A 14842-nucleotide genomic window follows, 5' to 3' on the forward strand; every position below is an offset into this window, starting at 1 on the left:
CGGGGGATGTCTGTGAGAACGCTCCCTGAATAACAATGCTGCACATCAGGGCCTCAGCACGACACCCTCAGCACCAAGTTGCACGCACACCCAACCACACATACTCATAGTAACAGAGGATGAGAAAGCTGCATTAACATGCAGCAGCAGCCCAACAGATGAATGCCAGTGTACAAAAAATAAAAGAAGGAGGGATGAAATGTCTCCAACCATCATATTCCTCTTCATCCATCCTTGTGACCAATGAGGAATGGGAGCATCTTGGCATCCAACCGCTGTGTTACTTTTCATGATGGCAGCATTGTTTGCCAGCAACAGTACCGCCCCCTTCCCACCATCTCCCCACCACCACCCAACTCTTCCGGACATTAACTTTTACTGTCTCTCCCTCTGTCTTTCTCTCTGCGTCTGTTGTCAGCAAGAGCAGCTTTTTATCATGTTTAGTAGCCGCTAGTCTATGGGAATCAAATGCTAAGAAAATCCAATGATGAGCACCTATCATGATGTTGAAAAGCTGTCTCGTAAATCATAACATAGCTCCAAGTCTAACTGAGGTGGAGATGTGTGTGTGTGTGGGGGGGGGGGAGGGGGTAACTCTACTATTACCTGAGAGTAATAGTTGAGTTACTTAACAGGTGGATTACCCAGACTCTCCTAACAGCTTGTCCCGAAGAATTATGGAAATAGGTTGGATAGTTTGGATCATGGGTAGTCATAAGCAGTCATAAGCCAGCAGTCATAATTGCATGCACAGAAGTGCACTTATGCTTGTCGGCTCAAGTTGCTTTATTTTTTAGCTTTTTTACTACTAATTTCTCTCTTATTTTTTCTTATATAACTGTCAATTTTTCTAGAGTAATAATGGTGGTACTTGCACTCTCCATCAACCAACCATTACAACTCTGTGGCTTATTGTGTACAAACAAGATCAGTTGTTTGAACTGAAGCCAAACAGCATTTTTTCAAGGCCAATAGTCAACCCAAAAGCAAACTTACTTCCCTCATGCTCATAAGCAACTGTAATTAAGAGAAAAACGTGACGTGTGCTTATGTTTGCTATGATGCTGAGAACACAACACACACACACACACACACACACACACACACACACACACACACACACACACACACACACACACACACACACACACACACACACACACACACACACACACACACATACAGGCAGATGACTATACACGGACCAAAGTTGAGCTAACTAGTTAGCAAATACAAGCTGATTTCAACAACAGCTGTGCAACTTGTGTGTCTAGTTTTGAGCCGGGACTTTTCCACACACTTATACCTTACCGCTGGACATGAACTTCACCTCAGGGATGAACACGTCCTTATCAGGGGAGAGGGGGTGTTCTCACGCAGATGGGGCTGGTCTATGTTTATCACTCTGGTCAATCACTGCTGTTGTGAAGTCAGGACGGGCGCTGTCCACATACATGTTGTTTTTAGACTGTTGTATGAGTTTCTGGACAATCCAGTCAACACAGGACCCGTTTGTTTCCAAGATTCTAGGAGTTAGTAGGGTTAGGTGGGAGCTCTATATACAGTATGAGGAAACCAGATAGGACCCTTTTAACAAGACCTGTAGGGGGGCTCAGTCACTAATAAGAATTGAAAATTTTTGCAACCTCCCACTCTCATTTAATCAAACACTTAAATGACTCACAAGATTAATCCTTTTTGAATTTTGATACTTCAATTTCCCAATACTTTTGTTAAAATACTAGAATTTGATATGAGTTGCACCCAACAAAATATTAAATGCAGAAAATGAAAACTGAAACACGCTATTCAGTATTCATTAATATACTTGTAACTCAGAAATGTTTTGTATTTTGTAAAAGCTGGTTTTGTAAAAGCTGTGTAGGTGGAATGAGTGTGTATCAATCCCACCTTGAAACAATGGTGTAATTGGGGTTTTATAGACTTGTTCAGGGCAATGCTCTAAGGCAGTTTTGTTGTGAAGCACAGAAATATTTTGTGGATGAAGAAATTTCACCCAGCTGCCCATTAGCATCAGAGTAAGTACTCATGCAGCTCTCACAAAATCCTTTCTCAGATAAAACACAGTCAAAATGTTAAGGTTTAATACCTCAACACCACCAACATGTTTCTTCTTCTTCTTCTTCTTCTTCTATGCACTTTAGTTGATGATCAACTCACTTTTGCAAACTTCCTGGTATAATACACTAATTTTTAAATTGTATTTTTTCACATTTATTTGTTTTTAGTGTTTTTGAAGCACTAAAGTTCTTTCATCTAATGTAAAATTGTAAAATGTTTGCATGTGATTAAAGTGTTTTTGCAAAAATCAAAAATCAATCTTCCTTTCGGCTTTTCCTTTCAGGGGTCGCCACAGCGAATCACTTGCCTCCATCTAACCCTGTCTTCTGCATCCTCTTCTCTCACACCAACTACCTTCATGTTCTCTTTCATTACATCCATAAACCTCCTCTTTGGTCTTCCCCAAGGCCTCCTGCCTGGCAGTTCAAACCTCAGCATCCTTCTACCAATATATTCACTATCTCTCCTCTGGACATGTCCAAACCATCTCAGTCTGGCCTCTCTGACTTTATCTCCAAAACCTCTAACATGAACTCTGATGAACTCATTCCTGATCCTATCCTTCCTGGTCACTCCCAGAGGGAAGCTCAGCATCTTCATCTCTTCTACCTCCAGCTCTGCCTCCTGTCTTTTTCTCAGTGACATTGTCTCTAGACCAAACAGCAGTGCTGGTCTCACCACAGTTTTGTACACCTTCCCTTTCATTTTATCTGAAACTCTTCTATCACACATCACTCCTGACACTTTTCTCCACCCGTTCCATCCTGCTTGTACACGCTTCTTCACCTCTTTTTCCACACTCTCCATTGCTCTGGACTGTTGACCCTAAGTACTTAAAATCCTCCACCTCCTTGATCTCTTCTCCCTGTAACTTCACTCTTCCATGTAGGTCCCTCTCATTCACACACATGTACTGTGTCCTACTGCGGCTAACTTTCATTCTTCTCCTTTCCAGGACAGACCTCCACCTCTCCTCTCCTGTTCCCTGCTCTCACTGCAGATCACAATGTCATCTGCAGACATCATAGTCCATGGAGATTCCTGTCTAACCTTGTCTCTCAGCCTGTCCATCACAATTGTGAACAAGAAGGGGCTCGGAGCTGATCCCTGATGCAGTCCCACCTCCATCTTGAACTCCTCTGTCACACCTACAGCACACCTCTACACTGTCTTACAGTCCTCATACATGTCCTGCACCACTCTAACATACTTCTCTGCCACTCCAGACTTCCTCATGCAATACTACAGTTCCTCTCTGGGCACCCTGTAATAAGCTTTCTCCAGATCTACAAAAACACAATGCAACTCCGTTTGGCCTTCTCTGTTCTTCTCCATCAACATCCTTAAAGCAAATACTGCATCTGTAGTACTTTTTTGGCATGAAACCATACTGCTGCTCACAAATGCTCATTTCTGCCCTTAGTCTAGCTTCCACTACTGTTTCCCATAACTTCATCGTATGGCTAATCAGCTTTATTCTTCTTTAGTTGCCACAACTTTGCACGTCTCCATTCCCCAGGCATCTTCTCATTATCGAAAATCCTGTTGAACAACCCAGTCAGAAACTCTACTGCCACCTCTCCTAGACACTTCCATACCTCTACAGGTACAGTATATCATCAGGACCGAGTGCCTTTCCACTCTTCATTCTCTTCAATGCCCTCCTCACTTCATCCTGACTAATCTTTGCTACTTCCTGGTCCACAGCAGTCACCTCTTCTAGTCTTTGTTATCTCATTTTCCACGTTCATCAACTCTTCAAAGTTCTTTTCCATCTTCCTATCACACTACTGGCACCTGACAATATTCTTCCATCCCTATCCTTAATCATCCTAACCTGCTGCACGTCCTTCCCATCTCTTTCTCTCTGTCTTGCCAACATGTATAGATCAGTCTCTCCCTCCTTACTGTCCAACATAGCATAAAAGTCATCATAAACCCCTATGCTACCTCTACCTTCACCTTACACTGCATCTCCCTGTATGCATGTCTACTCTCCTCAGTCCTCTCAGTGTCCCACTTCTTCTTAGCTAACCTCTTTCTCTGTATACACTCCTGTACCTTCTCATTCAACCACCAAGTCTCCTTATCTACTTTCCTTCCAGATGACACACCAAGTACACTCCTCCCTGTCTCCCTGATCACGTTAGCAGTGGTTGTCTAGTCATCTGGAAGCACCTCCTGACCACCCAGAGCCTGTCTTAACTCATTCCTTAAAGTCATGCAACACTCTTCCTTTTTCAGCTTTCACCATTTCATCTTCTGCTCTGCCTCTGCCCGCTTCATCTTCCTCACCACCAGAGTCATCCTGCACACCACCATCCTATGCTGTTTGGCTACACTCTCGCCTACCACTACTTTGCAGTCACTGATCTCCTTCAGATTACACCGTCTACACAAGTTGTAGTCTACCTGTGTGCTCCTACGCCCACTCTTATAGGTCACCCTATGTTCCTGCCTCTTCTGGAAGAAAGCATTCACTATAGCCATTTCCAACTACCATCTGTCCTTCTGCGTTCCTCTCACTGTATCTGACACTATTTTTACCTCCAGGACATTCCTGATAAACTCTACCTTTTCCTGTCACCGTTCCAACATTCAACGTCTGTACTCTCAGTCTCATACTCTTGGTGTTCCTCTTCTCTCTCTTCATACGAACACACTTTCCTCCTCTCCTTCTTCGACCAACAGTAGTCCAAGTTCCACCGGCGCCCTGCCGATGGCAGTTGTTATTAACCCGGGCCTCGACCAATCCGGTATGGAAGTCACAGGTTTGATTTGCATCTTTGTTTTGACAAAAGTTTTACGCCGGATGCCCTTCCTGATGCAACCCTCTGTACTTATCCGGCCTTGAGACCAGCACAATAAAACATTGGCTTGTGCCCTGTTGTGGCTACATTAACCCCACCAACATGTTTCTACTGGTTTTATAATTTCTGAATTTACTTTGCTTTATAATTTCCGACATTATTTCAATTCAAAGTTGAAATTGCGGTGGAGGAGACAGCATGCTGGGTACAGCATATAGGGAGTACAGACCAGCAGGTAATCCTCTTTCATAAAGTTATTCGAAACATTGGTGATTTCTACTGAAGCATAGTCCTTTGTAAGCTTCGTTATTCCGTGGGTTCTTGTTATTGAGGTGAAGTAGGAGACTTAGCCGATCGTCATAAATTCAATCCATCCATACATCTTCAACTGCTTATGCAGGGGCCGGGTCGCGGGGAGGCGTCCAGGAGGCATCCGGCCCGAGCCACCTCAGCCGGGTCCGCTCGAGGCGGAGGAGCAGCAGCTCTACTCCAAGCTCCTCCCAGGTGACTGAGCCCCTCATCCTATCTCTGCTCACCGTTACCACAACCAGAGAAGCCTGAGAAGCCAGACCAGCCAGAGGCTGCGCCTCCCAATATGCAGGACAAACAGACTTAAGAACTACTTCATCCCCCGAGCCATTAAACTGCTCAACTCCTCTCTGGGGGAGTTGAAGAAGAAAGTCCACACGAGAGCTGTGGGATGACACAGACAATAAAGCAAAACAATACAAACACGACAGACATTTTTACTATACCCATACTTAACCATGCCTGTTGTTTTTTAATTTCTATGCCTGTTTATGATGTTTTATTCATATATTCTTGGTGGGTTATTTATTACTCTTTCTATGTGGTGTTTTACTACTGTCTATGTGCTAGGGCTTTCTGTATGCTTTTTTTTTTTTTTTCGTGTGCTTTATGTATTTACTGTGCTATGTGTGACGGAGAAACTAATTTCCCTGATGGAACCTCTTTAAGGGATAAATAACGTTATACTCTATTCTAAGGGTGCGCTCAGCCACTCTACGGAGGAAACTCATTTCAGCCACTTGTATCCGGGATCTTCTCCTTTCGCTCATGACCCAAAACTCATGACCATAGGTGAGAGTATTGAATGTAGATTGACCGGTAAATCAAGAGCTTCGTCTTGCGACTGAGCTCCTTCTTCACCATGACAGACCTATACAGCGACTGCATCACTGCAGAGGCTGCACCAATCCGTATGTCAATCTCACGTTCCATTCTTCCCTCACTCCTGAACAAGACCCCAAGATACTTAAACTCCTCCACTTGGGGCAAAGACTCTCCACCGACCTGAAGAGGGCACACCGCCCTTTTCTGGTCAAGAACCATGGCCTCTTATTTAGAGGTGCTGATCCTCATCCCACTCGCGTTACGCTCAGCTGCAAACCATCCCAGTGCATGCTGAAGGTCCAGGTTTCATGAGGCTAATAGGACAACATCGTCTGCAAAAAGCAGATATGACATCCTTTGGTCCCCAAACCGGACTCCCTCCAGATCCTGGCTGCACCTAGAAATTCTCATCCATAATTATTATGAACAGAACTGGTGATAGAGGGCAGCCCCACCAGAGCCCAACATGCACCTGGAACAGGTCTGACTTACTGCCGGCAATGTGAACCAAGCTCTGGTTTTGGTCATACAGGGACCAGACAGCCCTCAGCAAAGGGCCGCAAACCCCACACTCCTAAAGCACTCCACACAAGTTACCACGAGGGGCACAATAGCGTGAGGCCTTCTCCAGATCCACAAAACACATGTGGACTGGTTGGGCAAACTTCCATGAACCCTCGAGCACTCAATGGTGAGTGTAGAGCTAGTCCAGTGTTCTGCTACCGGGACAAAAACCACATTAGGCCGTTCATCCCAATCACTCCTTTCCAGGTCTCACTGTCATTGCGCATGTGAGTGTTGAAGTCCCAAAGGAGAACAATGCAGTAACCAGTCAGTGCACTATTCAGTACCCCTCCCAGGGACTCCAAGAAGGCCGGGTATTCTGCACTGCCATTTGGCCCGTAGGCTACAACGACAGTGAGACACCTGTCCCCAACCCGAAGGCGCAGGGGACAGGTGTCAGGAACCTCTCGTTCACTGGGGTGAACTCCAACATAAGACAGCTGAGCTGTGGGGCTACAAGCAAGCCCACACCAGCCTGCTGCAACTCACCTTGGACAACACCAGAAAAGTGGAGAGTCTGGCCCCTCTCAAGGGTTTGGGTTCCATAGCCCAAGCAATGGGTGGAGGTGAGCCCGGCTATATCTAGTCGGTACCTCTCAACCTCCCTCACAAGCTCTGGCTCCTTTCCCCCCAGCGAGGTAACATTCCATGTCCCTAGAGCTGAACTCTTTGTCTGGGGATTGGGTTGTCAAGCCCCATGCTGACGACTGCCACCCAATCCACACTGCACCCGTTCCCTACGGTTTCTTCGGCGGGTCGTGAGTCCACCGGGGGTTGGGCCCACATCGTCCTTTCGGGCTGAGCCCGGCCGGCCCCCGTGGGCCCCATACGAGCCCCAACTCCAGGCCTGGCTCCAGGGTAGGGCCCAGGTTGCGCCATACCGGGGGCGACGTCATGGTCCTTGATGTTTTACTTGCCATAGGGGTTTTTGTACTGCTCTTTGTCTGGTCCGTCAGCCAGGACCTGTTTGCCAAGGGAGACCCTAGCAGGAACATAAGCCCCTGACAACATAGCTCCTGGGATCATTTGGGCACTCAAACTCCCCCAACATAATAAGGTGGCAGCTCTCGGAGGAGCGTCATAAGTTTAAAGAGTTTATTCCTGACAACAAATCTAATACAGATATCCGGGCTTTCCCAGTGTCCCAGTGTCCCTGTCCCATTTAATATTTTGTTGGGTGCAAATCATATCAAATTCTAGTATTTTAACAAAAGTATTGGAAAATTGAAGTATCAAAATTCAAAAAGGATTAATCTTGTGAGTCATTTAAGTGTTTGATTAAATGAGAGTGGGAGGTTGCAAAAATTTTCAATTCTTATTAGTGACTGAGCCCCCCTACAGGTCTTGTTAAAAGGGTCCTATCTGGTTTCCTCATACTGTATATAGAGCTCCCACCTAACCCTACTAACTCCTAGAATCTTGGAAACAAACGGGTCCTGTGTTGACTGGATTGTCCAGAAACTCATACAACAGTCTAAAAACAACATGTATGTGGACAGCGCCCGTCCTGACTTCACAACAGCAGTGATTGACCAGAGTGATAAACATAGACCAGCCCCATCTGCGTGAGAACACCCCCTCTCCCCTGATAAGGACGTGTTCATCCCTGAGGTGAAGTTCATGTCCAGCGGTAAGGTATAAGTGTGTGGAAAAGTCCCGGCTCAAAACTAGACACACAAGTTGCACAGCTGTTGTTGAAATCAGCTTGTATTTGCTAACTAGTTAGCTCAACTTTGGTCCGTGTATAGTCATCTGCCTGTATGTGTGTGTGTGTGTGTGTGTGTGTGTGTGTGTGTGTGTGTGTGTGTGTGTGTGTGTGTGTGTGTGTGTGTGTGTCAGATTTGATAAGTTTGCCTATGTCCTCCAAATGAAGCTGCCACTATAACTGCGTGTGTGTGTGTGTGTGTGTGTGTGTGTGTGTGTGTGTGTGTGTGTGTTTGTGTGTGTGTGTGTGTGTGTGTGTGTGTGTGTGTGTGTGTGTGTGTGTGTGTGTGTGTGTGTCAGATTAGATGAGTTCAAGTGTGTGGACATTTACTGAGACAGAGTTTATTGTATGATCAAAACTAAATACTTATGCAGCCAGCAAAATAATAAATAGCATGTATTTAAATCTCTTCACTACACAGTCTACCACAGTTGTCTACAGATCCATGATGCACCATGTGGCATTATGAATATTCCATTAACTGATTTAAGAGTAGTATAAAACTAGCCCAGGAGTGTGTGCAGGAGAAAAAGACAAAAATTAGCAGATGTCTGGAGGTAAGTAGCAAATTCTGATGCAATAAAGGTACATGCATGAACAAAGGTACATGCAGGCTTTGTGCATGTACCTTTAAACTTTTGTTTTACAACCATAGACAGTGCCATTGTGCCTTGGATGCATATCAGTATCTGTTTAAAGACATCATACAATGCCAAAATGAACAAAGTTGTTGTTGTTTTTTTCTTTTGTCATCTAACTTCTGTAATGTTTTCTTTAAATATGTATTTATTTATGTATTCATTTATTTTCATTTTTGACTATAAAAGAAAACTCAGAGAATCAGTTTGGATTCTGATAATCCTTTCCATCTTCACCACCACTTTCATTTTCCTCTGCTGGAGAGTTGACAGTTGGGATGGTTTAGCCCAAGCAAACAGCTTGTGGAATTGCATCAAAGACGTCTTAGATACCAGAGCCAGAAAGACAGACGGCTTGGAGGAAGGAAGGGAGATTTTCAAGCCACTTTCAAATTGTCTAAAAAATAACTCTTGAAATGTTAGTCCAACTCAGTTTATTTGCAGCATTTTTTTCATAAATTTGTTAGTTGAGACTTTATGTAAAAGCAGTAGCTTAGAAAAACCCTGGCTCATTTGAGCAGAATTTGATTTTTTCATGTGGATTGCATTGTGTAGATGGGGTGGGGCGGAGTGGAAGGGACAATATTCACTTGTCAAAATATTTTGATAACGTAGCTCTTCTCCTGCAGAGAGGGGTCCTCTGAAATAAGTCAAAAGTTGTCCCTAATGTTATCCATATTAATTACATTTACAGGTAATATTTGTCAGCAGTACCTGCTGATAAATGAATTAAGATATCACAAAATTGTTGTGTATTTGATGTATTTTGGCTGATTTCTTTATGTTAATAAATTAAGCGTCACACCTTTACAACTTGCAATAGCGGACTTACGACCATATATCTCGGTCTTGCGCTATGGGGGAGTGGGTTGGAGTGGGGGGTGACTGGTAAGGCTTGGGTTAGGCGCCGTGCGTCGGGTTCTGCCAGGCTTGGCCACGGATCTGCGCGCGGCTCTCGGTTCCCGATTGTCATTAGATGCCCATTGCGCTGTTCAACCCCGACTGCTAACTGAGCTGGAGTACCCAAAAGACGCTCCGCTCAGAGGGATTCGTCTTTTCCGAGGTTGGTCTCCACGGAATATACCGCCGACTGCTTGTTGACTGTAGGAGAGACGGCGGAGAGAAAAAAAAAATCAGAAAGGGAGGATAGCAAGAGCTGTAGAGATAAACTGGACTTGATATAGCTCTGCGGGACTGGCCGTCTCTGGTTCGAGGAGCCTCTGGGGTGATGCTGCTGGGCGGGGATGATAAACTGTTTCTGCCTGGTGGTGGAGCAAATTCGATCCGCTGTCACAGCACACCTGCACCGCCGCCGTTATATTATGTGACCAAGAATTGATGATGGTGATGATGCTGCCTTCCCCACTGATCTTTCTTTGCTCCGGATCTTACTCGTTCGGGATTCATGTTCTTCTAACCTTGGATTATAGATGATCATTATTGACTTTTTTTTTTTTTTTTGTAATTTCGTGAGCTATTTTTTCCCGGTGGAAGTGGAGAAAAGATATAAAACAGTATGTTGAGGACCGGCGCATTTCTTTTATAAGTACGCGCAATCACGCCCAAAATCAGTGACCGACGCCTTGGTGAGGAGGCGAGGGAGGAGGAGGAGGAGGAGGAGGACGACGACGACGACGAGGGGGGATGCCGCACCGTCCATCACCAAATATCAACAAATGTCACCAGGCTCGGCTTTTGGGGAAGCCCCCTTGCTTAGCGTTTGCGTGTAACCTTAATGGCACGTTGGCAGTGACAAGTGGCAACAAGGCCACATCAAACATTGAATTGCGGTTATATGGCACAGGGATAAATAAATAATTAAATACTTTACTCTTATCTGCTTCTATTTTCATCTCACAGGAAAAGAAAGGGGGACCAGGGGAGGGGAAAAGACAACTGCAGATTCTGTCAAGATGCTCTGCTGCTGAGAAGCAAAAAAAGGCGCAGTCCCCAGCAAACGTAGCCAATTTAGTGAGAGTGATTGCAATATTAATCTAAACGCACCGCTATGCATCTTTATCGCATGTAGTTCATGTGATCGACTTGTTTGTGCACTCTAGAAGGGTTTTTCCCATCCAAAAAAAAAAAAAAGAGACAAAAACAGGATGCCTTGCCTTTGGATGGATTCTTCAAAAAGATTTTCGAGTTTTACCAATGAAACAATTTGCTTCTTTCTGATCCAGAGCTGATTTGCCATAAATTGTATAAATATATTGCTCTTTTCCCCATTCATATTCCAAACACACGATCAGAGACATTGTGCGCATCCTTCTTCCCTCCTCGTCCTTCCTTCTCTTGTCCTCCTTCCCCCTCCCTCCCTCCCTCCCTTTGCACACACAAATGGAGGTACCTTCTCAGCGCTGAAGATCTGGGAAGTAGACAAGCATAGACGACGGGAGGAAGAGGCTGAGTGAACGCAAGAACAATTCCATTCTGCATGTGTTAGGAGCCGACGTTGATGGGGTGGTGGCATGTGGAGGTGTCACTCTGAGGTTACCCCCCGGCTCCTTCCTAACCTTTGGCGTTTGGTGTCTACAGAATGGCGCGTTTTGGAGACGAACTACCCAACAGGTATGGAGGAGGAGGAGGTGGTGGTGGCGGCGGTGGCGGAGGTGCCGGCGGACAAGGGGGGCCCGGCCGTGGCGGTAGCAGGCAAGGAGGCCCCCCAGGAGCTCAGCGGATGTACAAGCAGTCGATGGCCCAAAGAGCCCGGACCATGGCCCTGTACAACCCCATACCCGTCCGGCAGAGCTGCCTAACGGTCAACCGCTCCCTCTTCCTCTTCAGCGAAGACAACGTGGTGAGGAAGTATGCAAAAAAGATCACCGAATGGCCATATCCTTTCATGAGCACCTTCTTAAGGTACTGGGGTTGTGTGTGTGTGTGTGTGTGTGTGTGTGTGTGTGTGTCTGTGTGTCTGTGTATCTGTGTGTCTGTGTGTGTTATTGTGTGTGTGTGTGTGTGTGTGTGTGTGTGTGTGTGTGTGTGTGTGTGTGTGTGTGTGTGTGTGTGGCTGGAGGACTTGACAAGGTGTGGTTCTACTTGGTTTGGAGTCGTTTGATGTTATTCCAACATATACAGGGTGGGAGTTATTTAGCGTCTGTATATCTGTCCGTCCATCCGTCTGTCCGTCCGTCCATCCATCCATAAGTGTAACAGTGACAAATGTCACAGAATACTTGATTCCACTTCACTCTGACTGCTGTGTCAAAGCTATTTTCACCTCTCTGATAAAGCTGCCATTGATGTAATGAAAAAAATGATGTTGATCATGATACTGGTAGTCATGACGTCAACATCGACCACCTACATGTTGGTGTTGCTGGTCATTAAAATGTGTCTTGATTTGGCTTTAACCTGGAAAGGATCTGTACGTGTGTGTGTGCGTGTGTGTGTGTGTGTGTGTGTGTGTGTGTGTGTGTGTGTCTACAGCTGTTGTCGGAGCTGAGTGCTGATGTCAGCATTATAAAGGCTTACCAGAAAGGAGAGGAAATGACTCGCTCTAATTACTACTGTCCATATATGGTTGTCCAGTAGCTCATCCTTCAGGACAGCAGTGGAAAAATCTGTAATTCCCAGGACAGACTGGTCTACTGGAATAGAACCTGGAGTTTGATTAGGCCTGACTTCATCCATGTATTTAGAAAAACCTGTTTAATCTGATGTTTAACTCTTAAATTCTGAAATATGCAGTTTTTTATTTTGGGGTTTTATGTATATATTTTAATTGGGATAGATAGATAGATAGATAGATAGATAGATAGATAGACAGACAGACAGACAGACAGACAGACAGACAGACAGACAGACAGACAGACAGACAGACAGACAGACAGACAGACAGACAGACAGACAGACAGACAGACAGACAGACAGACAGACAGACAGACAGACAGACAGACAGATAGATGTACTGAGTATTCTAATGTGATATTTAAGAATCAACTTTAAAATGCCCATTTTCAAAAGCCACATTACAGAACATACAATGTCAAGTAAGGCAAATGAACTCAAACATGCCGTGTTTCAACCTTGTTTTTACTTGACACAAACAAACAAATTATCTTCTGTCTGCTTGTCTTCTACTACATGTGTTAAGCAGGGTTTACATTTTTGGTTAGTGTCTATATGTCATTGTTTTGTATTTTTCCTGCATGGATTTAGCAAACAACAGCACAATCACATATTTTTGCTGTATAGGCCTAAAATTACACTATTTACCTGTAGACATCCAGGAACCGATAATTAGTGGAGGTTATTGATTAGACTTCAGATTATTTTAACAAGTATTCAATTATTTTTTGTTTTAAGATGTAAGAAAAGTTTGAAAAATGCCCATTATATATTTTCTGGGCGCATAGTTCCTTACACATCCTGTAACAGGCATGTAGCATCATGCTGACTGAAATTACTGATGAAAGCTAAGCCCCTCACTAGGACCTGCTTATGTGCTGCTGTTATCATGTTTTTGTGGTATTTTTCCCAGAAAAATGTGTGACTTATCAAATGTGGCACAAGTCTGCTGGTGCTTTTGGCACCATTAGAGGTCTTGCAGGAACAGTTGCTCACTATATCTACGCAGTCCTGTTTTCCTGTTGGTAAAACAGCATAACTCGGCCATTTTACTCTGATCCAAATCATAATCACATCATCTAACAAACAATAGTTCCTCTTTTTTACTTTAACCACTGACATTGCTCTCTCATGGTGTCTTTTTCGGTTTTCATTTCGTATTTATATCACCAGGAATGTAGTATAACCCTTTTTATTTATCACAAAAGAAAGGAACAGGTTAAAGCACTAAGAATCAATACAAAACTAATACAAAACAGAAAACAATCAGTTCCAAGATAAACATTAGGTGCAAAGTAAGGTGAGTATGTGCATCGCTTTATAAAAATCAATATGGAATTACACAGAAGTCTTTTTGGTTAGAGGTATATGTGTGTTCCTGTCTCGAATGAACTCTGAATCACATACATGGTTTGGAAACACACTTTGAAGATGGGTGCAATGTGTGTTGAGTAATGCTTCTAGTCATTTGTGAGAACATGAATATGTGGTTCTAATTGTGGTTCATTTTGTTTGATTTTAAATAATCAGTTTTGGTTGTTTTTAATATATCTGTCTGATTGTTGTGAGGATTTCACAAAAACGATTTAACAGATTTTCATGACACTAATTTGGTGATTCAGAGCTAAAATCATGAATTGGATCCAAAAAATTGGGCCAAGGAAGGTATTTTTCTACACTTTTGACTTTTGAAGATGATGCTCTTCTAAAAATGTGGTCAACCACACTTAAACCAGTTGATGAATTTCCGTTACATTGGTAGGACTTCTCCCCTCCTGCCGATAGTTAAAATGATGATCATTGAAGGTAAAAACTACCCATTGGTCCGCATTCAACTTTTGGGTTGTTTTAAGTATGCCATCAAGGTACTCATAATATGATTCCTGTTGGCCTATTTAATTATTTAACCAGCCAAGTTAAATAGGGAAGTACCGTATTGGCCCGAATATAAGTGTTTTTTGCATTGAAATAAGACTGAAAAAGTGGGGGTCGTCTTACATTCTGGGTCTAGACATTATACCCATTCACAACGCTAGATGGCGCCAGATATTGTTAAAGCAAATGCTGAACTAACTCCCCCAGGCCAAAGCAAACCCCTGGCACGAAGAAGAAAAATAAAAATAGCGTTAAGAAAGAAAAGAGAAAAAAATTAGAGAAAATATAACAGAAAATGGAGAAACGTAGAGACCATCTGGAGAAAAGTGCGTCGAAGATCGGCCAGGTTAACCGGCAGCTGAGGAAAAGTTACGATGCAAACTTCAAGATGATGGTCATAAATGAGGCAGAGTCCTCAAACAATTGCAAAGCGGCTGTGAAATATGGTGTCACAGAGTGCA

The 14842-nt window shown here is 44.0% G+C and overlaps 1 protein-coding gene across 1 annotated transcript in view; it reads left to right on the forward strand.

Annotated features, from left to right (window-relative positions):
• The first annotated feature begins 11472 nt into the window (after nt 1-11472).
• The window catches only part of cacna1ab (calcium channel, voltage-dependent, P/Q type, alpha 1A subunit, b), a 185752-nt gene continuing 182382 nt past the window's right edge, over nt 11473-14842 (forward strand). The window contains exon 1 of the mRNA XM_068320925.1: nt 11473-11768. Within this exon, the coding sequence (XP_068177026.1) occupies nt 11473-11768 (296 nt within the window). The remainder of the gene's footprint in view (nt 11769-14842) is intronic.

This window comes from Antennarius striatus, chromosome 8 (genome assembly GCF_040054535.1).
Source record: "Antennarius striatus isolate MH-2024 chromosome 8, ASM4005453v1, whole genome shotgun sequence".
Taxonomy (NCBI): domain Eukaryota; kingdom Metazoa; phylum Chordata; class Actinopteri; order Lophiiformes; family Antennariidae; genus Antennarius; species Antennarius striatus.